The 25,000-nt window shown below is 40.3% G+C and overlaps 2 protein-coding genes across 3 annotated transcripts in view; both read left to right on the top strand.

Moving 5' to 3' along the window:
- nup160 (nucleoporin 160) overlaps positions 1-6,734 on the top strand; it is a 20,433-nt gene extending 13,699 nt beyond the window's left edge. Inside the window, exons 18-34 of the mRNA XM_061076208.1 lie at positions 185-335; positions 718-787; positions 1,048-1,146; positions 1,236-1,355; positions 2,070-2,165; positions 2,255-2,349; positions 2,553-2,649; positions 2,773-2,878; positions 3,337-3,497; positions 3,581-3,641; positions 3,778-3,888; positions 3,967-4,090; positions 4,321-4,422; positions 5,387-5,528; positions 5,926-6,051; positions 6,289-6,384; positions 6,493-6,734. Of these exons, the coding sequence (XP_060932191.1) occupies positions 185-335; positions 718-787; positions 1,048-1,146; positions 1,236-1,355; positions 2,070-2,165; positions 2,255-2,349; positions 2,553-2,649; positions 2,773-2,878; positions 3,337-3,497; positions 3,581-3,641; positions 3,778-3,888; positions 3,967-4,090; positions 4,321-4,422; positions 5,387-5,528; positions 5,926-6,051; positions 6,289-6,384; positions 6,493-6,576 (1,841 nt within the window). The 3' untranslated portion in view covers positions 6,577-6,734. The remainder of the gene's footprint in view (positions 1-184; positions 336-717; positions 788-1,047; positions 1,147-1,235; positions 1,356-2,069; positions 2,166-2,254; positions 2,350-2,552; positions 2,650-2,772; positions 2,879-3,336; positions 3,498-3,580; positions 3,642-3,777; positions 3,889-3,966; positions 4,091-4,320; positions 4,423-5,386; positions 5,529-5,925; positions 6,052-6,288; positions 6,385-6,492) is intronic.
- Positions 6,735-10,256: 3,522 nt separating this feature from the next.
- Positions 10,257-25,000, top strand: part of LOC133009859 (sodium channel protein type 4 subunit alpha B-like) — a 31,226-nt gene continuing 16,482 nt past the window's right edge. For both annotated transcript variants that reach the window (XM_061077401.1, XM_061077400.1), the window contains exons 1-6: positions 10,257-10,547; positions 22,437-22,614; positions 23,704-23,838; positions 23,934-24,052; positions 24,250-24,333; positions 24,559-24,687. In XM_061077401.1, coding sequence (XP_060933384.1) covers positions 10,462-10,547; positions 22,437-22,614; positions 23,704-23,838; positions 23,934-24,052; positions 24,250-24,333; positions 24,559-24,687 — 731 coding nt within the window. In that variant the 5' untranslated portion in view covers positions 10,257-10,461. The remainder of the gene's footprint in view (positions 10,548-22,436; positions 22,615-23,703; positions 23,839-23,933; positions 24,053-24,249; positions 24,334-24,558; positions 24,688-25,000) is intronic.

Here is a 25,000-nt window from a genome sequence, read left to right as displayed (position 1 = left end):
TTAATTTCTCCCCTTAAAAGATTATAGGTCACGTTACATACATACACACGACATGATTTATCACAACATGGCAAGGCAGGGAATATATATATATATATATGTGTGTGTATGTATATATATATATGTGTGTGTATGTATGTAGACTGTACCTGTAAATCCATGTATGTGTTTCCCTGTGTCTCAGTGCTCAGTCCTCAGACCGTGGTGGAGCTCTTCTACCAGACGGCGGCCAGGAGGATCATCATGTCTCAGATCTTCTCTCAGCAGCAGAGTCACGCTCTGCTCGTCTGGAGTCACATGATCTCTAACGTGGTCGCTCTTCTCGCTCAGCTGCTGTATCCTCGTCCAATCAGACGTGAGCTGTCCTCACTGCACTGCTGTCATCGTACACATCAAATCAGCATAAAGTTTTTCATGTACAGGTTCATGTTTTATAGAAGTTTGTTAAATAAGTTTGTCTGAATGATGTTAATTTAACATTCTAGGGTTATTCTCTATCTACGACTAATCTTCCTTCAAATCTGTTGTACTTTGCACACGTTTGAAAAAGTTTTTGAAACGTGTGCAAAGTACAACAGATCGTCACTGTTTTTAATTTCCCCATTTTTAAAATCCACTGTGGAGGTTTTTCTCTCCACCGCACCGAGTGTGAAATGAATGATTCTGACCGTTTCTGGCTCTGGTGACATCACGTTCTTCAGTCTTAACGTCTCTCAGTTGGCCCAGTAACCCTGGTTTCCAGTTTCCTGAATGTCTGATGTCAAACTGTCAGTACACTCAGCTGCAGGTGAGCTGTTTTCTATATGATCATTATTATTATTGATCGTTATTAATTATTGTTGATCATTAAACCTATCTCTACCATTGAAGTATCTATAGTTTGTTTTACTGCGTCTCATCGTTGAACTGATGATCAGCTGCAAGTCACATTTCGGTTGGGATCGTTTAATAAGACGATCCCGTTTCGGACTTCACACAGAATGTGATTTAATGTAATGCCATATTCATTTTGATGAAGGGCATCTGACCTGTGCTTCCTGTGTTCAGGAGTACGTGCGGCTGATCGGTCCGTGGTGTCAGGTGAACATCGGCTCGTGTCGCTTCATGTTGGGTCAGTGTTACCTGGCCAACGGCGAGGGACAGAAGGTGAGTGACGTGGATCAGCGAGAGCCCGACCACATCCCAGCTTCACAGCTTCACAGCTGACGTGTTCTCCTGTTGTGGTTCGTCATCAGGCGCTGCAGTGTTTCCAGGAGGCGGCGACGGAGGTGGAGAAGGAGGAGTTTCTGATGCGACTGACGGGCGCTGAGGACGAAGAAGCTGCCGCCACCTGCAGGTTGCAGTATTACAACAAGGTACTGATGAAGGTGTGACGTCCCACAACATCTGTGTTAAAGACACAAACGTTAAGTGTGTGTCTGTCTTGATTCAGACGTGGACGACTCTGACCGAATTGAAAGTAGCGTAAAACATAAATCGATCGTGTTCCATCGATGCTCCCTCCCATCTCCAGCTCACTTTGCACTTTAACAGAAGTTGTTCGAACAGTCTTGATGATTACTTTGTGTTTGTGAATTTGCTTTGGAGTTCATGACTTCATGAGACGCACAGTCAGGACATGGAGGGTTAAAGTGACTGGAATGATCAGGATCCATTAATGACTAAACACATGGGTTTGTGTGAGTGACAGAGACAGGCAGACAAAATACATGAAAAAACAATCATGTATAGAAATAAAATTCTTTGATGCATCGATAATGGTTTTATCGTTGAATCGTAGACGTGACGCAGATCGCCCTAAACCCCCGAACCCGGGCGTTGGCTCCTCTGTCACTTCACACCGACGCCATCATGGAACCTGGAGTCACTGGTTTGGCTTCAGGTGTCAGATCCGTTACCGTGGTGACAGCTTCCTTTACAGCTGATCAGAAAAAAGCCTCTGGGTTAGGGGCGGGACATTTCTCAAAGGAGCTGTTGACCAATTACAAAAGAGGGTCAGCTGACCAATGGTCTCTGTTTGTCCATCATGGAGTTTTGTGTGTGTTGTTAAAAACCATGTGACTGTCCAGGTGCTGCGCTTACTGGAGGACGTGGGTTTACCTGAGCTGGTCATCCAGTTAGCGTCTCTGGCCTTAACGGAGGCCGTCGGTGATGTCAGCACGCAGGTGAGCAGCCGGTCACACCAGCTGTCGGATACACATTTGTACAAAACTTTATTAACAGTTGAGTTTAACGCATGTAAATCAATGTTCAGGCTGCTCTGTGGACTCGGATCTTTAAACATCATCTGGACCTCGGACACAACAGTGAAGCTTATGAAGCTCTGATACAGAACCCAGACAGCAGCATGTACGTACACACACACACACACACACACACACACACACACACACACACACACACACACACACACACACACACACACACACACACACACACACACACACACACACACACACACACACACACACACACACACACACACACACACACACACACAGTTTGTTGCGTGTGCTCTGGTGCAGTGGACTGATCCTCAGGTTTCCTCTCAGGCAGCTGGATTGCCTCCGGCAGCTGGTGGTGGTTCTGTGTGAACGCTCTCAGCTCCAGGACTTGGTCCAGTTCTCCTACGTCAACCTGCACGATGAGGTAAATCCGTCCAGTTTGACCTCTGACCTGATCATGTGACTGCATATTATCTCATGACCGTATTGTCTATAATTATTAACACTGTGAATTATCCTCGTTCATTTGATTCAAATGCGTCATTAGGTCGTCAGCATCATCGAGTCTCGAGCCAGAGGTCTGGACCTGCTGACTCATAACTACTACGAGCTGCTGTATGCTTTCCACATCAACAGACACAACTACAGGAAAGGTGCGACGGACCACTGACATCACACGTGTGAAAAATGATGGTTACACAACTGTTGCTGGTCTTTCTCTTCTCTTCAACTGGTCGAAGGCAAATCAATCTATCAAATTGTGTTTGTATAGTCTCCTATTCTCAAATCACAATTTGTCTCATATGCTTTAACAAGGAGTGACATCCTCTGTTCTTAACCCTCAACAAGAGTCAGGAAAACTGCTGAAAATAGAACCTGTTGCTGGGTTCTAAATGTCGTCCAAACGGATGAAGGAACCCTGACCCAGTGAAAGAGCTTTCTCTCTCTGTCGTCACAGCCGCTCATCGTGGGAACTGTTTGTTTCTCTATCATTTTTAGGCCTTGACCTAATATGTAAAGAGCCTTGAGATTACATTGGCGCTATACAAATGAAATTTAATTGTGTAATTGAATTGATGATGGGGTTGTGTGTTTGTGTGTGTGCGTGCAGCGGGGACCGTCATGTTTGAGTTGGCGATGCGTCTCGGTCGCGAGGTTCCGACTCGTCTTGGTCTTCAGAAACAGGTGAACTGTTATCTGTCTGCTCTCAACTGTCTGCGCCTCATCAGACCAGAGTACGCCTGGATCGTCACGCCTGCGTCTGGAGCTGTGGTACAGACTCACTCACTCACACTCACACTGTCGAGAATAGATTTGTGTTATTGAATAATCTTGTGTGTGTCTCTGTGCTGCAGTACGAGCGTGCAGGAGCGTCTCCAAAGAGAAACTCTGATGGAGATTTTTCTCGTGAACCAGGTCAGATTCACTGATTCAACCAAACTTTATCAGCCTCATTGTGAAAAGTGTTGTTGCCCTCTAGTGGAGGAATTGTGTCAAGACAGGATGGAACAGGATGTACTGGTGTTGTTTGAATGTTGGTTTCCTGCTGCAGTTAAACGTCAGGTCGACATCCTGGAACTCAACGACCTGGAGAAGGAGTACTTCCTGTCTCGCTGCCGCCTGACGCTAGCCCAGCACCACCCACCATCTGCCACCATTGCAGGTACATAAGCTCCACCCCCTCTACCTCCTACTCGCCCTCTGCGTCTCTCTCACCCGCCTCTCTCTGTCTCTCTGACAGGAAGTGCGTCCGCGGAGGAGATGGTGTCCCTGTTGGTTCAGTCCGGACTCTTTGACTCGGCGCTGTGTCTCTGTCAGACGTTCAAACTGACCTTGACTCCGGTGTTTGAGGGTTTAGCCTTTAAGTAAGTTCTGGTTCTGCTGTTTTACAGGAACCCTAAGGTTCTGCTCACTCATGGTGAGAACCATGAAAGTTCTTTAACGTAAAGCTCTGTTTTAAAATCCGAGGTTTGAACTGTTGTCTTTTACTCTAAAAAGCCTTTTCCTGTCTGCTCCCAGATGATATTTGTCCCCTCTTGATGAGACAGAAAAGTGTTGATGTTGTGTTCATGTATTGTTGTTGGTCTGTTCTCAGATGCGTCAGGCTTCAGTTTGGGGGGGAGGAGACTCAGAACGAAGCTTGGAGCTGGTTGGCTGATAATCAGCTCTCGTCTGTCGTCAACACCAAAGAGTCCAGGTTTGATTCTTCTTCCTCTCTGACATCAGGTTCCAGTCCTCCTCTCCACAGATCCAGCTCCTTGTGTTTGTAACATCCAGATCCTCCTGGTTCTCCCTGAGTTCTTATCAGACCTGATGGGATGTTCTGGATTTACCTTGGAGAGTCCTCCCAGTCAGAAATGTCCAGTGAAGACGTCCAAAGGATGGCGATCAGATGCTGAACCAGCTTAACGGACTCCTTTGACGGAGCAGCATCTGAACCACGAGCTCCTCGCGTCAGAACTCTCGATCCTGATCCTGATTCTAGACGCCTGACGTGGTTTCAGCTGTTTGTATCTGTGATCTCGTTCTTTCGCTCTCCACCCAGAATTCATGACCCTAGGTGAGAGTCAGATCCGAGATCGACCAGTAAATCCAGAGTTTCATCTTGAGTCAGCTCCTCTTCACCTCAACAGTCCAGTCCAGCATTTCTGCTGATTTCTCTGCGAGCACCCCATGTTTCCCTCGGCATGATGACCATGTGACCCACACAGATCCTCCTCAATGTGTTCTCTCATCCAGCTGGGGCCCTGCTCCGGACAGCAAGGCTCCCAGGATCAGAGGACCCTGGAACCCCTGTGGTTCAGAGCAGAGATTTAAATTGTCAATCCACAGATTTGACTTTATCAGGACTTTTAAATGCCTGTGTTCATCATGACTGTAATATATACTATTATAAAAGGTTTGCAGAGATCAGGAGACATGACGACAAGAATCATTATCACGAGTTAGAAACATACATTTGTTTCAATGGTGTGAGCTCAACTTGCTTCTTGTTGTTTTCTGTCTCTAACCTGCACTGAACAGAAGAGAATTCAGAGGTCAAAGGTCCCGCTGACCTCATTTTGTTTGAACGTGAAATGTGTGAAACAACTGGAGCAACTGAAAACTTCTCCGATTGGTGGAGACAGAAAACCACAGCTTCTACTCTGTTCTGTCCTCAGTGCTGCAGATGAGGCGTGGCGGCTGCTGGCCTCCTACCTGGAGCGGTTTCCCTCCGCTAATGGCCAGCACCACCGCTGTGTCATCAACAAGCTGCTGTCACATGGTGCGCCTCTGCCTGATTGGCTGGTCAAGTCATACAAGGTGAGCAATCAGCCAATGACAGGGGAGCTTGTTACTGAACAACCCCAGAGAGACGATGTGGGGATAATGATGATGGAGCCCTGAGTGTGACTGTGTTTCCCATCATGCTCTCTGTGACAGACTGTGTTTCCCATCATGCTCTCTGGGACAGACTGTGTTTCCCATCATGCTCTCTGTGACAGACTGTGTTTCCCATCATGCTCTCTGTGACAGACTGTGTTTCCCATCATGCTCTCTGGGACAGACTGTGTTTCCCATCATGCTCTCTGGGACAGACTGTGTTTCCCATCATGCTCTCTGTGACAGACTGTATTTCCCATCCTGCTCTCTGTGACAGACTGTGTTTCCCATCATGCTCTCTGTGACAGACTGTATTTCCCATCATGCTCTCTGTCAGGCTGTGGACGCGGCGTCACTGTTGCGTCTCTATCTGAACTTTGACCTTCTGGAAGCTGCAGCTGAACTCGTCCTGGAGAATGTGGACGCTCTGCTGGGGAGGGGACACCAGTACTTTGGAATAGAAGTAATACTGCAAACACTACTACTACTACTACTGTTAATACTGCAAACATATTACTAATACTGCAAACACACTACTACTGTTAATACTGCAAACACACGACTACTACTTGACTCATCCACCTGAAGACATTTTCTCCTATTGAGACCCGCACACGCATGAACATTCAATGTTGTGTGTGTAATGTAACATTGTGTACAGTGGTGTTTGTGTGTGTAACGTGTGTATTATGTCTTTCAGAAGCCTCTCTCTGCGACCGTCTCTTCAGTTTGGCTTCCGTACACGTCCATCGATCAGCTGATGCAGGCGCTCGCTGACACTCAAACCAACAGCAGCGTGAGTCTGCATCACTTCCTGTGTGTGCGTGCGTGTGTGTGCTTGTGTTGTTGTAAACGAGGGAATCGAACGTAACTCGTGATGGTGACTTTTTGTTTTTGTTTTCAGATCTATAACAAAGTTCGAGACAAACTGGATGAGTATCACAAACTCGTGGATCAGACGACCAGACGCAGACTCGTTACTCGATAAAAAACTTGTTCAGCTGTGACTTTGTTTAGACCTGATGTAAATATTCAGTGTGATTGTGTATTTGTTTTTTACAACAACATTGTTATCAGCTTTTCTACTTGTCTGTTTTTGTATCATTGACAAATCTGTGATGAAATGAAAGGTTTTCATAAATCTCACTGAGTCGACAATTCACTTCAATTATTTCAATTGTTTGTCTTTGAATATCGTCCGTCTCTGTGTGGTTGAGTTGTTGTGTCTCTGGTTGTCTCTTTGTGTGTCTGTGGTATTCAGGGTTGTGAGTCTGGAGAACAATCTGATTATTCATACAGTCAAACAGGATGTTGTGTAACCATGGAAACGGACATGTTGACAAACTGATTTTATTGAGTTTTTGTTCAGTGATGTCACAGTTTGTAGAAAAGTCAAAACTTTAGTTATGGTACAGAAATATGCAAATGTGATATATAGTTATATTTAGAAATATATAATACATAATAATAAATCAAATATGAACAGAGTGAAGGAAATCATTTAAGTAAAAAAAAAATTAGTGTAAAGAACTCGGTGATGTCCTGCAGGGGGCAGCACCGGCTCTGTCCAGTCTGTTCCTGTTAGTAGAAGCAGCGCCCCCTGCAGGACGTCACCTGTCTGCTCCCACCCTGATGACGTCATCAGTTTATTAACAGACCGACTTATAAATCGACTGTTATAAACCAACTGCTTTAAACTGTTTGTTACAGACCGACTGTTATGAACTGACTGTTACAGACCGACTGTTATAAACTGACTGTTACAGACCGACTGTTATGAACCGACTGTTACAGACCGACTGTTATAAACTGACTGTTACAGACCGACTGTTATAAACTGACTGTTGCAGACCGACTGTTATGAACTGACTGTTACAGACCGACTGTTATAAACTGACTGTTACAGACCGACTGTTATGAACTGACTGTTACAGACCGACTGTTATAAACTGACTGTTACAGACCGACTGTTATAAACTGACTGTTACAGACCGACTGTTATGAACTGACTGTTATAAACTGACTGTTATAAACTGACTGTTGCAGACCGACTGTTATAAACTGACTGTTACAGACCGACTGTTATAAACTGACTGTTATAAACTGACTGTTGCAGACCGACTGTTATGAACTGACTGTTACAGACCGACTGTTATAAACTGACTGTTGCAGACCGACTGTTATGAACTGACTGTTACAGACCGACTGTTATAAACTGACTGTTACAGACCGACTGTTATGAACTGACTGTTACAGACCGACTGTTATAAACTGACTGTTACAGACCGACTGTCATAAACTGACTGTTATAAACTGACTGTTACAGACCGACTGTTATAAACTGACTGTTACAGACCGACTGTTATGAACTGACTGTTACAGACCGACTGTTATGAACTGACTGTTACAGACCGACTGTTATAAACTGACTGTTACAGACCGACTGTTATGAACTGACTGTTACAGACCGACTGTTATAAACTGACTGTTACAGACCGACTGTTATGAACTGACTGTTACAGACCGACTGTTATAAACTGACTGTTACAGACCGACTGTTATGAACCGACTGTTACAGACCGACTGTTATGAACTGACTGTTACAGACCGACTGTTATAAACTGACTGTTACAGACCGACTGTTATAAACTGACTGTTACAGACCGACTGTCATAAACTGACTGTTATAAACTGACTGTTACAGACCGACTGTTATAAACTGACTGTTACAGACCGACTGTCATAAACTGACTGTTATAAACTGACTGTTACAGACCGACTGTTATAAACTGACTGTTACAGACCGACTGTTATGAACTGACTGTTACAGACCGACTGTTATGAACTGACTGTTACAGACCGACTGTTATAAACTGACTGTTACAGACCGACTGTTATGAACTGACTGTTACAGACCGACTGTTATAAACTGACTGTTACAGACCGACTGTTATGAACTGACTGTTACAGACCGACTGTTATAAACTGACTGTTACAGACCGACTGTTCTGAACCGACTGTTACAGACCGATTGTTATGAACTGACTGTTACAGACCGACTGTTATAAACTGACTGTTACAGACCGACTTATGAACTGACTGTTACAGACCGACTGTTATGAACCGACTGTTACAGACCGACTGTTATGAACTGACTGTTACAGACCGACTGTTATAAACTGACTGTTACAGACCGACTTATGAACTGACTGTTACAGACCGACTGTTATGAACTGACTGTTACAGACCGACTGTCATGAACTGACTGTTACAGACCGACTGTCATAAACTGACTGTTACAGACCGACTGTTATGAACTGACTGTTACAGACCGACTGTTATGAACTGACTGTTACAGACCGACTGTTATGAACTGACTGTTACAGACCGACTGTTGTGAACTGACTGTTACAGACCGACTGTTATGAACTGACTGTTACAGACCGACTGTTATGAACTGACTGTTACAGACCGACTGTTATAAACTGACTGTTACAGACCGACTGTTATGAACTGACTGTTACAGACCGACTGTTATAAACTGACTGTTACAGACCGACTGTTATAAACTGACTGTTACAGACCGACTGTCATAAACTGACTGTTATAAACTGACTGTTACAGACCGACTGTTATGAACTGAGCAGAGAGGGGCGGGTACAGTGAACATATGATGGCTCCGATCACACGATGAAGGACATGTGATTGGTGCAGGTGTGTTTTCGTACCTGAAGGAAACTTCTCAGCTCCCGACAGTCGCCATTGATCTGCTGCTGAATTCCCAACATCCTGAACATAAGAGAGAGAGACAGAGAGAGAGACAGAGAGAGAGAGAGAGAGAGGTTTAACACTACAGAAGCCTGCTGCAGGTGAACTGACCTCTTTGTCACACACATGCACAGATAATGTGGCCCCCAGAAAAATAATGCTGGTTCCTTCTGGCAATCCAACCCCTTGGTCAAACATCATCACCTGCGCTTTCTGACGTAAATGTAGAGATTGTGGAAATTCAAAAAGCTCAGAGACACGTGAGGATTCTTCTCCTGTGGAACAGAGAACATCAGAGAGATCAGAGTCTTTACAGCTTTGATTAGAATAAACACTTAATGAATGGTTAGTAGTTAGGGTTAGTTTAAGGGTTAGGTTTATGGTTCATGGTCAGATATTTAGTGGTTAGGGTTATCAGTAGTTAGTCAGGGAATCAACCAATGTCCTCATTAAGATGGAAGAACAATTGTGTGTGTCACACTGAACATAATGTTCTCGACAGGAAGTTTGAACATTTCTGGGAATCTGTGCGTGTAACAGTGTCTCTACATGTAAACAAAGAAGAAACTTGCAGAGGTTCGGTTCCATCAACTTTACTGAGGACACAAGCAGCTGCTTCCATAGAAACTCCACACTGGAGAGTGACACAACTCAGAAGACAAGTGACTCTGGAAGAGCAGATAAAAAGAGAGAGAGGTGCCAGAGGACAGACAGAGAGAGAGAGAGAGAGACAGGCAGACAGAGGGACAGACAGAAAGACAGAGAGACAGAGAGACAGACAGACAGACAGACAGAGAGAGATAGAGAGACAGGCAGACAGAGAGACAGAGAGACAGACAGACAGACAGACAGACAGACAGACAGACAGACAGACAGACAGACAGACAGACAGACAGACAGACAGACAGACAGACAGACAGACAGACAGAGAGACAGAAAGACAGAAAGAAAGACAGACAGAGAGACAGAGAGACAGGCAGAGAGACAGTGAGAGTGAGACAGTGTGAGAGAGAGAGAGACAGACAGACAGAGACAGTGAGAGAGACAGAAAAAGAGAGAGAGAGAGACAGAAAGAGAGAGAGAGGTGAGATAGGTGGATGCAGAAATGAAGACCTGGTTTCTTGACTTCTGGAGAGAGAGAGAAGAAGTTCTGAAGAGAACCAATCAGCTGAGACTCCGCCCTCCACAGCTGTGAGTACCGACAACATGTTTAAGAACCAAACGTGTCACTTTGGACACATCAATTACATGTGGAGGTTAGTTACTGTCCAGTTACAGTCTCAGTTACTCTCTCAGTTACAGTATCAGTTACTATCTCAGTTTTTGTCTCAGTTACAGTATCAGTAACAGTCTCAGTTACTCTCTCAGTTACTGTCTCAGTTACAGTATCAGTTACTGTCTCAGTTACAGTATCAGTTACTTTCTCAGTTTCTGTCTCAGTGACTCTCCCAGTTACTGTCTCAGTTACAATATCAGTTAAAGTATCAGTTACTGTCTCAGTTACAGTATCAGTTACTTTCTCAGTTTCTGTATCAGTTACTGTATGAGTTACTGTCTCAGTTACAATATCAGTTACAGTATCAGTTACAGTATAATTTCCTGTCTCAGTTACTCTCTGTAATGGGAAAATTATTACATATCATGACACAACAAGCAATTATCAATTCTGGATGTTTAATTCAAACCGTCTGCGGACGGTTTACAAAGGTCAAGTCACGACAACAGACTTGACCTCAATGGCACAGAGCTCAAACATCACGGTGACAGATGTGAGGGCAATAGCCATGAGCTCTCAAAAGTACACTCCATTTATACAATCAGATCCCTCCTCTCCACAGTAAAATACATTTGTCCAATCAGCTTCTCTCCATGTCGTTACAGGAAGACCAGACATTGGTCTCTGGCGGTCTCTTTGAAGTTTGAACAAGATGCTAAACGCATCTTGTTCCAGACCCTGTGAGTTTCTCAGAGATCTCCTGTCTCTGCAGGTCACACCTATTAGCCTTTGAAGCTCCCTGTTACAGAAGACTTAATTGGCCCCTGTTGAGAAACCTTTTGTTCACACTAGACTGAGAAGGCCACGTCTATAAGGCCCTTCAAGAGCATTATGCATAGTGTTAACTTGACCTAAACTCTGACTATGAGTCTTAAACACAGAAATACATCTTTCAGTAAACTTCTTTCTATATAAATGTAATCTGTTACATTTGAACATGTCTAAATACAAAATTCCCATCACAATTCCTCCCTTTTTATCCATCTGGGATCAACATCTTTATAACATCTCATCATTTAGATTGGGAATTTTCCAGGATATGTGAATTAAAGAAGTAACACTAGTCTTAGTGCAAAAACAATAGAACAGAGTTACACAATTGAAAATGATCAGTTTCTACAAACTTCAATAACGTATTTTACAATTATTAACATGATGATCATCATATTATCAAAATGTTCACTGTATTGGTGCCACACTTCGTCCTGATCGTGTGTCGAACACCTCCTTGTTGAAGAACATCTTGTTTCAGAGACATCTTGTATGCTCTGACTTTGATGATCAGAAATTTGATGTTGTTCCTGCCAAGCATTCGTGAGCAGGGAAACCATCTCTTTTCCCTTGAATGCTTCTCAGTCGTATAATCATGTGTTGCTGATCTCCTGTTGGTGCGGTTGTGTTCAGCGTGTAGCTCTTCAAATGTGTTGACTCTCCTTGCAACACCTAAAAATTTCAGACTGAAGCTCACACACTGGCACAAAGCACTTCCCGTCCTGTAGATCCACCCCTGGCTCTGGAAATCCTCCTGCGTTGGCCCTCATCTCCAGGTTGACCTCTGCGACCTTCCTGTCATCTGTGTTGAGAGGCATTTGGCTTGCACTCGTTCCATCGACGTCGTCTTCTTCTTCCATCCGCACGTCCTTAAGCACAATCCAGTCTCCTGGTTTCAGGTCACGCAGTCCTCTCTCCATGGATTTAGATAGAATCTCCTCGTCTGCCTGTGGATTTTAAAGAGTACAGGAAACAGTTTAAAACAATATCTACCAGTTTGTTTTTCAATGTGTTTTTCAATGTGTTTGTTATGTTTGTTTTTTACTTCCTTCTCTCTCCACTGTCCCATCCCTGGCGGGATGTGGCATGATGTTGCCTTGTGTTGATACTCATACTCACCAGTATCCATAAAGCTATACTTATGAATATGTTACCCTTGTCAGCGGACATCCTTTTGAAATCTTCCATCATGGAATGAGTTCTCCGAACAGTATCTGTTTCACCGCTGGAGAATCCTGTTTAGATGTTTGGGAAACACTTCTGCTTGCATAGAAATCATGTCATAAAACAAAACAGTATTTATTTATTTCCCTAACCTACTTTATTTAACTTAATCTTTATTAAACCTCTCTATAAATGATTAAACCGTTTGTTTTGAGGTGGATGTCAATCTTGTAGAATCTGGATGTCCTTATTTTATTTGTAACTCAAATTACATAACTCTGTTAAAAAAGTTTTATTGAATATTATTTAGAGTGTTTCTTGTGTACACCCAATAACCCAATTCATCTATATCCAGCATATGTTACTCCTCTCTCTTGACACACTGACTCCAGTCATGTGTCAATCCAACCTAATGAGAAAACATACACAGGTTGAACAAATCTTCCATATCCCACATCAAAAGTCCATCGACCACCAAACAAAACACAGTCTATCAAGACTACTTAATTCCTAAACTAATAAACCCAAATCTGCATTCTAAAAAAAATTTAGTTTGATGTAGTCTTGCTAACCGCTCCTGTAACCCACATTAAATGTCAGTGTTAAGAATCATTCAAATGCCTTCCATGTCCTCTACAGACTGCATACTGTTTGCAACCAGTAACACAGTCAAGGTAAGACAATGGTGTGAAGTCAATCTCATGAATTTCTTCTTCAGCCCAAATCACATGCAGAACCCCCATGCAAACAAGCTATCAGTGTAAATCTTGACACTCTCGCCACTAGCATATTTGCATCTCTTTGGTCCATGCATGTAATGATGGGGACGGTTTTCCTTTGTTTCAAACAGAGTCGTAAAACCCCTCTGTCATTCGTTATCACACTGTGATGCTGAAAACCTGTCATCAAACACTTCAGTTTCACAATATTCAGCTGTTAACCATTTAAATCTGCTCTACTGATAAAGTTAAGAATTTCCTAGTTAAAAACTTTCTATTTGTAAATAGTAATGTCTATCATCCAAAACAATACTGTATCATAGCTGAACCTCCTAGCTGTTGAAAAGTGAATGTTATTTTCTCAAGCAAATATCATTGTTACAGCATATGTCACTAGTAGAGTCTTATTTCAAAGTATCACACATATCACATTACTCTGTTCTCTCAGAAGCTGCCATTGCTCTGAGACTTGCTTGAAACTTTGCATCTGTTGCTTTTCCCCTAAAGGAAAAAGTTTTTCTGTTTAAACAAAAGATTACTCATATTCCACAAGAAGATTTCAGATATTCTTTTCTATTGCGTCTGCTCTTCTGATCAGACCAAAATCATATATGTGTCCGTTTCACAAACATGATAGTACCTGTTATCAACTCAGAAAAATCAATAATGTTTACAACAAACTAAAAATGTCAATCAATTACATCAAAGAAATACATTTTCATGCAGAAATGTGTTCAGAAACCCCAATGTGATTTAGCATGAAAGAAAATCGTTTGCGATTAACTTTAAACCTTCCTTTTTAAAATCTTTTAATTTGATTAAATGTATTTTCTTTTCTTATAGCCAATGTATCTATCAAAAACTACTGAGACAACACCGTATTTACTTATTCTAAATGCAACCAAACTTATTTTATCCTTAATTTACTTACTATATAACCTTTTAAACTAAATTTGTCTTACCAAGTGTTTAGATAAATCTAAGTAAATACCATTTGTGCTCTAATTTGATCTCTCCCCTTGCTCTTTGCAAGAGGATGTTAATTTAGAGGTGAGAAATTTGTCTCGGATCATCCATTGATACGCTTGTGTCAGATCCCCCTTTCTCGTTTAAATAAATGCAGATGTTATTCAACTCTGTCTTCCACTACTGCCCTGCTGTTTTAAAATTTAGCATACTGTTCTATCTTCCCCCTAAATTTTACCCAGCAGTAAAGTGACAACAGAGATAAATGTTTGTCTTGCATTTAGCCTCTAACCACATTATTAAACCCCAATGATAAAAATGGATCTATCTACAACTTTTGCATATGTTTTTCTATCATTATGAGCTATATAACATTCATTCTAAGAGTAATATCACACTATTCACACATATTTACTGGTGCTTTTAGTTCCTGAACCTAAAAATAGATTTAATTTGTGTGTTTTTAGCAATTAGTTTTATTGATTTCTACTTTAACTATAATAATGTTAACCATATGCTTTATGTGTAACATTAATTCACATGGTGTCTGCAGCTGTGTTCTTACGATATGAAGTTTTGTTGAACTTCTCTCTCTCCATCATGGTCTGCTCTTGATGGCATTTTCTACTGTTCCCAGCTCAACTGCTGGTCAGTAACACTGTTGTGTGGATTCTCAGGGCAATTTCTTGCCCAGTGTCCTGCTTCAGCGCATATGAAACAAGTCCCATCTCTCCCACGTCCTCTCTCTCTCCCACGTCCGCGGGCTTGGCTTTTCCAAGCATTTGGCTGTGCAGCTTTCAGCGTCCCTGTAAAATTAGCACATCTTCCACATGCAAAATGGTGGAAACTGAAAGCCTGCTCACCTTCACCTCCACAACAAAGCTGAATTCTGGAAGTGTCGATTGGGACGTTTGAGGCCGACGCCTGCTCTGTCTGCAACGATCTCCCTCTCAGTGGAAATGTATCCAGATCAGAACCTATTTGGAGAGACTGATACCTGGAGATTATTTCGGTTACTTCCTTCTGTATACTGTCTCTTATGTTGACTTCAGTCAACCAACACTCAAATGCTCTCCAGTCTGGCACAAATAGCTCCACATCTCTCCCTCTTGTTGCTTCTTTGCTTCGTTCTTGTTCAATGAGCAATTTGATCTTAAGTTGCTTCAACTGATTTAAAGTTATGTTCCCTGTGTTTGGAAAATCATAGTTTTTTACCCACAAGCCAAACTGTGTAACACTATAATGACCATACTTCAGAACCATATCTTGAACTGTAGGAGAAGAAATCTGTGGTAAATTCATCTCTGTAATGGTTGTTTATCAATTTAAACTCTGATTTATTCAGTAGAATACGAATCTTTTGGGAATTTAAGTTCTACTGATATGGAAAAGACCCTAATGTTTCAGAATTAATTTCTAAAGCCAATTATTTTCCTATTTCTTAAAAAACGTCTATTTTCAAATTCGTTTTAAGATTGATCTGAATCTTTTTCTTTTTCTTTTGATATAAGCCTTTAAAACTTACACATATATCCCAAATATGATTGAAATTATACTCACCTTATTCCAGTGTTGAGAATTCCAAGAAATCCTCTCTCACTCACTCCTCACTTTTTCTTTTTCAGCTGTAATTCTCAGATTAGTCTCATCAAATCATGCATGTTACTTGTATCAAATCATCAACATTTGTGTAACGTTGATAGTAACCTTTCACCTTCAAAACACTTTTTAAGAGACAATGAGAAAAACCCCTTCAGTTATAATATTGCCACTGTAATCACCTCTTGTAATTACTAAGTTTTAATTTTAATTCCTCTAATACAATTCTAAAACTCTGCATGAATCAAATCGCCTTAGAGAAAACTTAATTTCACATTTCTCTTAAACAAGACACATGCAGGTATAAAATGTATGGGAATTTATCAGATTTTTCAACAGATAGCTATGCTGAGACGATACAGACCTGGCCTAGGTCTCTCTGTCACAGCTTTTCCTCCATTGCAAAATAATAATACTATTATATATTTATATTCTACTCTTCTGCTTGTTTACAATAACTATGAGCATGCCGCAGCGCCCAATATTAAAGTAATTTAGCATTAAACTCTTTCGCTAAACCCTGTTTAACATTTTGATCTTTTTTCGAAAAGAATCTTAACCTATTAAGCTTTATGAATCCTACACCGGTCTCTAAGACCTCCTTAATGTATACACGTCTGTAACTCACTTCCCTGAATGAGTGAATTTCTTTGGACCTTTTTCCTTAAAAGATCTAAAAACAAGAATTATACTTTACCAGAATGAAACTGCTTGCCTGTCCCAGTCGGTTCTTTAGCCCACCTCAGTGAGCACTCCGGATTCTCAGAACATCAGGCCCACTGAAATAATAAAGGTTTAGTTCCAAACGTACTGCCCCGGCGCAATTACCTACCCTCAGCACCGAGAGCCAGAGTCGCTCACGTGGATGTCACTGCCAACAACAGCCAAATGTAATGGGAAATTATTACATATCATGACACAACAAGCAATTATCAATTCTGGATGTTTAATTCAAACCGTCTGCGGACGGTTTACAAAGGTCAAGTCACGACAACAGACTTGACCTCAATGGCACAGAGCTCAAACATCACGGTGACAGATGTGAGGGCAATAGCCATGAGCTCTCAAAAGTACACTCCATTTATACAATCAGATCCCTCCTCTCCACAGTATAATACATTTGTCCAATCAGCTTCTCTCCATGTCGTTACAGGAAGACCAGACATTGGTCTCTGGCGGTCTCTTTGAAGTTTGAACAAGATGCTAAACGCATCTTGTTCCAGACCCTGTGAGTTTCTCAGAGATCTCCTGTCTCTGCAGGTCACACCTATTAGCCTTTGAAGCTCCCTGTTACAGAAGACTTAATTGGCCCCTGTTGAGAAACCTTTTGTTCACACTAGACTGAGAAGGCCACGTCTATAAGGCCCTTCAAGAGCATTATGCATAGTGTTAACTTGACCTAAACTCTGACTATGAGTCTTAAACACAGAAATACATCTTTCAGTAAACTTCTTTCTATATAAATGTAATCTGTTACATTTGAACATGTCTAAATACAAAATTCCCATCACATCTCTCAGTTACTCTCTCAGTTAGTCTCAGTTACAGTATCAGTTACTGTCTCAGTTACAGTATCAGTTACTCTCTCAGTTACAGTATCAGTTACAGTCTCAGTTACAGTTTGACACAGGAACACAGAGTGAAACATGTGTTTGTGTTGATTTGACCTCTGACCTATGTTTCCTATGATGAGTGTGAATCACCTGATCAAGTTTAAACATCTATAGTATAATCGTTAAATTATTGTATAATTATCTACAGTGATAAACAATCATCAGAATGCAGCACGTGCTTTGACCAAAATAACCGTAAAAAATAATTTATCAAATAATTTAAATTTGATCATTCGTGGTTTTTATGGTAAGTTTTTTTTTTACAGTAAGTGGTTTTTATTGTTAGTGGTTTTTATGGTAAGAGGTTTTTATGGTAAGAGGTTTTTATGGTTAATGGATTTTATGGTTAGAGGTTTTTATGGTTAGAGGTTTTTATGGTAAGAGGTTGTTATGGTTATGGTTTTATATAGTTGGTGGTTTTTATGGTTAGTGGTTGTTATGGTTAGAGGTTGTTATGGTTAGAGGTTTTTATGGTTAGAGGTTTTTATAGTTAGAGGTTTTTATGGTTAGTGTTTTTTATGGTTAGAGGTTTTTATGGTTAGAGGTTTTCATGGTTAGTGGTTTTTATGGTTAGAGGTTGTTATGGTTATGGTTTTTTATAGTTGGTGGTTGTTATGGTTAGTGGATCTTATGGTTAGAGGTTTTTATGGTTAGAGGTTTTTATGGTTAGAGGTTTTTATGGTTAGTGGTTTTTATGGATAGAGGTTTTTATGGTTAGAGGTTTTTATGGTTAGAGGTTTTTATGGTTAGTGGTTTTTATGGTTAGATGTTGTTATGGTTAGTGGATCTTATGGTTAGAGGTTTTTATGGTTAGAGGTTTTTATGGTTAGAGGTTTTTATGGTTAGAGGTTTTTATGGTTATTGGTTTTTATGGTTAGTGGTTTTTATTGTTAGAGGTTTTTATAGTTAGAGGTTTTTATGGTTAGTGGTTTTTATGGTTAGTGTTTTTTATGGTAAGTGTTTTTTATGGTTAGAGGTTTTTATGGTTAGAGGTTTTTATGGTTAGAGGTTTTTATGGTTAGAGGTTTTTATGGTTAGTGGTTTTTATGGTTAGTGGTTTTTATGGTTAGTGGTTTTTATGGTTAGTGATTTTTATGGTTAGAGGTTTTTATGGTAAGTGTTTTTTATGGTTAGAGGTTTTTATGGTTAGAGGTTTTTATGGTTAGTGGTTTTTATGGTTAGATGTTGTTATGGTTAGAGGTTTTTATGGTTTGTGGTTTTTATGGTTAGTGGATCTTATGGTTAGATGTTGTTATGGTTATGGTTTTTATGGTTAGTGGATCTTATGGTTAGTGGTTTTTATGGTTAGTGGATCTTATGGTTAGTGGATCTTATGGTTAGTGGATCTTATGGTTAGATGTTGTTATGGTTAGATGTTGTTATGGTTATGGTTTTTATGGTTAGTGGATCTTATGGTTAGTGGTTTTTATGGTTAGTGGATCTTATGGTTAGTGGATCTTATGGTTAGTGGTTTTTATGGTTAGTGGATCTTATGGTTAGTGGTTTTTATGGTTAGTGGATCTTATGGTTAGTGGTTTTATGGTTAGTGGATCTTATGGTTAGTGGATCTTATGGTTAGTGGATCTTATGGTTAGATGTTGTTATGGTTATGGTTTTTATGGTTAGTGGATCTTATGGTTAGTGGATCTTATGGTTAGATGTTGTTATGGTTATGGTTTTTATGGTTAGTGGATCTTATGGTTAGTGGTTTTTATGGTTAGTGGATCTTATGGTTAGTGGATCTTATGGTTAGTGGTTTTTATGGTTATTGGTTTTTATGGTTAGTGGTTTTTATTGTTAGAGGTTTTTATAGTTAGAGGTTTTTATGGTTAGTGGTTTTTATGGTTAGTGTTTTTTATGGTAAGTGTTTTTTATGGTTAGAGGTTTTTATGGTTAGAGGTTTTTATGGTTAGAGGTTTTTATGGTTAGAGGTTTTTATGGTTAGTGGTTTTTATGGTTAGTGGTTTTTATGGTTAGTGGTTTTTATGGTTAGTGGTTTTTATGGTTAGAGGTTTTTATGGTAAGTGTTTTTTATGGTTAGAGGTTTTTATGGTTAGAGGTTTTTATGGTTAGTGGTTTTTATGGTTAGATGTTGTTATGGTTAGAGGTTTTTATGGTTAGAGGTTTTTATGGTTAGTGGTTTTTATGGTTAGTGTTTTTTATGGTAAGTGTTTTTTATGGTTAGAGGTTTTTATGGTTAGAGGTTTTTATGGTTAGAGGTTTTTATGGTTAGAGGTTTTTATGGTTAGTGGTTTTTATGGTTAGTGGTTTTTATGGTTAGTGGTTTTTATGGTTAGTGATTTTTATGGTTAGAGGTTTTTATGGTAAGTGTTTTTTATGGTTAGAGGTTTTTATGGTTAGAGGTTTTTATGGTTAGTGGTTTTTATGGTTAGATGTTGTTATGGTTAGAGGTTTTTATGGTTTGTGGTTTTTATGGTTAGTGGATCTTATGGTTAGATGTTGTTATGGTTATGGTTTTTATGGTTAGTGGATCTTATGGTTAGTGGTTTTTATGGTTAGTGGATCTTATGGTTAGTGGATCTTATGGTTAGTGGATCTTATGGTTAGATGTTGTTATGGTTAGATGTTGTTATGGTTATGGTTTTTATGGTTAGTGGATCTTATGGTTAGTGGTTTTTATGGTTAGTGGATCTTATGGTTAGTGGATCTTATGGTTAGTGGTTTTTATGGTTAGTGGATCTTATGGTTAGTGGTTTTTATGGTTAGTGGATCTTATGGTTAGTGGTTTTATGGTTAGTGGATCTTATGGTTAGTGGATCTTATGGTTAGTGGATCTTATGGTTAGATGTTGTTATGGTTATGGTTTTTATGGTTAGTGGATCTTATGGTTAGTGGATCTTATGGTTAGATGTTGTTATGGTTATGGTTTTTATGGTTAGTGGATCTTATGGTTAGTGGTTTTTATGGTTAGTCGATCTTATGGTTAGTGGATCTTATGGTTAGTGGTTTTTATGGTTATTGGTTTTTATGGTTAGTGGTTTTTATTGTTAGAGGTTTTTATAGTTAGAGGTTTTTATGGTTAGTGGTTTTTATGGTTAGTGTTTTTTATGGTAAGTGTTTTTTATGGTTAGAGGTTTTTATGGTTAGAGGTTTTTATGGTTAGAGGTTTTTATGGTTAGAGGTTTTTATGGTTAGTGGTTTTTATGGTTAGTGGTTTTTATGGTTAGTGGTTTTTATGGTTAGTGGTTTTTATGGTTAGTGGTTTTTATGGTTAGAGGTTTTTATGGTAAGTGTTTTTTATGGTTAGAGGTTTTTATGGTTAGAGGTTTTTATGGTTAGTGGTTTTTATGGTTAGATGTTGTTATGGTTAGAGGTTTTTATGGTTTGTGGTTTTTATGGTTAGTGGATCTTATGGTTAGATGTTGTTATGGTTATGGTTTTTATGGTTAGTGGATCTTATGGTTAGTGGTTTTTATGGTTAGTGGATCTTATGGTTAGTGGATCTTATGGTTAGTGGATCTTATGGTTAGTGGATCTTATGGTTAGATGTTGTTATGGTTAGATGTTGTTATGGTTATGGTTTTTATGGTTAGTGGATCTTATGGTTAGTGGTTTTTATGGTTAGTGGATCTTATGGTTAGTGGATCTTATGGTTAGTGGTTTTTATGGTTAGTGGATCTTATGGTTAGTGGTTTTTATGGTTAGTGGATCTTATGGTTAGTGGTTTTATGGTTAGTGGATCTTATGGTTAGTGGATCTTATGGTTAGTGGATCTTATGGTTAGTGGATCTTATGGTTAGTGGATCTTATGGTTAGATGTTGTTATGGTTATGGTTTTTATGGTTAGTGGATCTTATGGTTAGTGGATCTTATGGTTAGATGTTGTTATGGTTATGGTTTTTATGGTTAGTGGATCTTATGGTTAGTGGTTTTTATGGTTAGTGGATCTTATGGTTAGTGGATCTTATGGTTAGTGGTTTTTATGGTTATTGGTTTTTATGGTTAGTGGTTTTTATTGTTAGAGGTTTTTATAGTTAGAGGTTTTTATGGTTAGTGGTTTTTATGGTTAGTGTTTTTTATGGTAAGTGTTTTTTATGGTTAGAGGTTTTTATGGTTAGAGGTTTTTATGGTTAGAGGTTTTTATGGTTAGAGGTTTTTATGGTTAGTGGTTTTTATGGTTAGTGGTTTTTATGGTTAGTGGTTTTTATGGTTAGTGGTTTTTATGGTTAGTGGTTTTTATGGTTAGAGGTTTTTATGGTAAGTGTTTTTTATGGTTAGAGGTTTTTATGGTTAGAGGTTTTTATGGTTAGTGGTTTTTATGGTTAGATGTTGTTATGGTTAGAGGTTTTTATGGTTTGTGGTTTTTATGGTTAGTGGATCTTATGGTTAGATGTTGTTATGGTTATGGTTTTTATGGTTAGTGGATCTTATGGTTAGTGGTTTTTATGGTTAGTGGATCTTATGGTTAGTGGATCTTATGGTTAGTGGATCTTATGGTTAGTGGATCTTATGGTTAGATGTTGTTATGGTTAGATGTTGTTATGGTTATGGTTTTTATGGTTAGTGGATCTTATGGTTAGTGGTTTTTATGGTTAGTGGATCTTATGGTTAGTGGATCTTATGGTTAGTGGTTTTTATGGTTAGTGGATCTTATGGTTAGTGGTTTTTATGGTTAGTGGATCTTATGGTTAGTGGTTTTATGGTTAGTGGATCTTATGGTTAGTGGATCTTATGGTTAGTGGATCTTATGGTTAGATGTTGTTATGGTTATGGTTTTTATGGTTAGTGGATCTTATGGTTAGTGGATCTTATGGTTAGTGGATCTTATGGTTAGATGTTGTTATGGTTATGGTTTTTATGGTTAGTGGATCTTATGGTTAGTGGTTTTTATGGTTAGTGGATCTTATGGTTAGTGGATCTTATGGTTAGTGGTTTTTATGGTTAGTGGATCTTATGGTTAGTGGCAGCATATGTCATTTCCACACTAATATGGTTGTCCTTCTCCCCACAGGAAGCGGTTGCTAGGAGACAGTTCTCTTCGACCAGAGCTGCAAAATGCCAGGTTGGCATCTCTGCTGCCCCCTGTTGGTACAGAGGTCTTCAGGAGCTTCACACCGGCCTCGCTGCAGGACATCAAACAACGACATGAAGCCGAGGAGACTGAGCGTCAGGAGAGGACAAACAAAGATGTACGAAACATATCAACTTTCATTCATCAATAAATATATAGATAAAGAAAAATAGAACAATGTTGACTCCAGGGTTCTGTTCTACGAAGCTGGTTCAACCTGCTCTGAGTGAACTCGGGTGAACAAACCCTGGTTCAGTGACTCTGGACCTGATCTGCTAAAGGTTTGCACGTGTATTACATTACATTACATTTCATTTAGCTGACGCTTTTATCCAAAGCGACTTACAATGAGTGCATTCAACCCCGAGGGAACAAACCCAGAACAACAAGAATCAAGACAGTACAATTTCTTCAAAATAGAGCAAAACTACAAAGTGCTATAAGTAAGTTACATTTTAGTGCTACCAAAGTGTTAGTTTCAAAAAGTGGTTAGTTTTTTTTAAATTTTTTATTCAAGGTACAGTCGGAAGAGGTGTGTTTTTAGTTTTCTGCGGAAGATGTGTGAACTTTCAGATGTCCGGATGTCGAGTGGGAGCTCATTCAACCATTTAGGAGCTAGGACAGCAAACAGTCGTGATGGTGACGAGTGTTTAGCAGTGAAGGAGCAACGAGTCGTTTAGCTGAAGCAGAGCGGAGTGAACGTGCTGGTGTGTAGTGTTTGACCAGGTCCTGGATGTAAACTGGACCTGATCTGTTCACAGCATGGTATGCGAGTACTAGTGTTTTGAACCGATGCGGGCAGCCACTGGTAGCCACTGGATTGCACGTGTAGGTTAGCCCCCCCCTCATATCGCCCCCATACCGCCCCCCAACCCCCCCTCTCATATCGAGAGAAAGAAAACCTTAACTTAACGAGTTGATAACTGGCGTCATGTGACCACTTAGCCTGTGATTGTCAGGCGAGGTTCAGCTGGAGAACAGACAGACTGACCCTAACCCTGACCCTGAACCTGACCCTGACTCTGACCCTGACCCAATCCTGGACATGTTGAACTCGCCTCATAATACAGAACCCTGCTGCGTTACAAGAACTTAAACATCAATCAATCCCTCAGTTTGACTCGTAGTTGACCAGAGTCACAGCAAGAGTAAACATTGAGTTTGAATCATTTTCATTTGTGTGCAAATTCAACATCTTGATTGACAGGTAGAGAAAGAGCTGCACAAACAAGCCACTCACCTGGAGGCTGGGAAGCCCCTCCCTTTCATCCTCGGAGACCCACCCCCTGAGCTTCTCAACTGCCCATTGGAGGAGCTGGATCCCTTCTACCAATCACAGAAGGTGATTCTCTGATGTGCGACCTTTGTCCTCTGACTTGTGACCTTTGACATGTGACTTCTGACCTTTAATGTGTGAGCTGTGACCTCTGTCTGCAGACGTTCATCGTGCTCAGTGAAGGAAACGTCCTCCACAGGTTCAACGCCGAGTCATCGTGTTTCCTGTTGGATCCGTTCAGTCGTCTGAGGACCTTCGCCATCAGGATCCTGCTTCATTCATATCCTTCATGATGTCACTGTGACCCTGAACAAGCAAATCACACTCATAATAATATAAATATCATATTCACCATCCAATACGTCGACCTCCTCACTGACCATGTTTCTGTGTTGTTACTCCGTGTGTCTCCATCCGTCGTCATGACAATGTCTCTCTGATCACATGATGTTGTTCTTGATCCTTAAAAAGTCAAACTTTGTTCCGTTTGCTCATCATGATGACGATTCTGACAAACTGTGGTTTTATGATGATAAGTTCAACATGGAGCAGAATAGCAGAGTGAGTCAACCCAACAATACACAAAACAACACAGAAATATGATACAACACACACACACCGTGTCTGTAAACATTAAACTGTATCACAGATAAAAGTTGAGAATCAAGAAAAGTTTCAGTTTGTCTCATGTCCGTCTGGGTCAGGGTCAGGGTGAGGGGTCAGGGGTCGTTGAGGAGTGAGCTATATTTTTGTAATCATTTTATCTATGATGTTTTGTTCACACAGATTTGTGTTCTCAGCCGTCTACGTGTTTGAAGTCGTCATAAAGATCCTGTCGAGAGGATTCTGTGTCGGACGCTTCACGTTCCTCAGAGATCCGTGGAACTGGCTGGACTGCGTGGTCGTCATCACAGCGTAATGACTGTGTGTGTGTGTGTGTGTGTGTGTGTGTGTGTTTGTGTGGTAGTTGGTGTTGTTGATGTTTCAATTTAGCAGCAGCAGTCTGTTTATCTAAAACCTCCTCAGCTAAATACACATATTCACCTAAAACATATAAAACTTGTGTAGTTGAACACTGTAACCCCACCCCCCCACCCCCTCTGTGTGTATCACGTTGCCATGGGAACTCACTAACTGCTTATAACTGATTTAATCTCTGAACAACTTGCTCTAATTATAAAACCGATAGTTGTTCTGTCAGTGAAATAAGAACATGAGAATCCCATGA

The sequence above is a fragment of the Limanda limanda genome, chromosome 8, assembly GCF_963576545.1.
Source record: "Limanda limanda chromosome 8, fLimLim1.1, whole genome shotgun sequence".
NCBI classification, from domain to species: Eukaryota; Metazoa; Chordata; class Actinopteri; order Pleuronectiformes; family Pleuronectidae; genus Limanda; species Limanda limanda.
The sequence above is the reverse complement of the archived record's forward strand: the minus strand, read 5'-3'. Positions and strand labels throughout refer to the sequence as shown.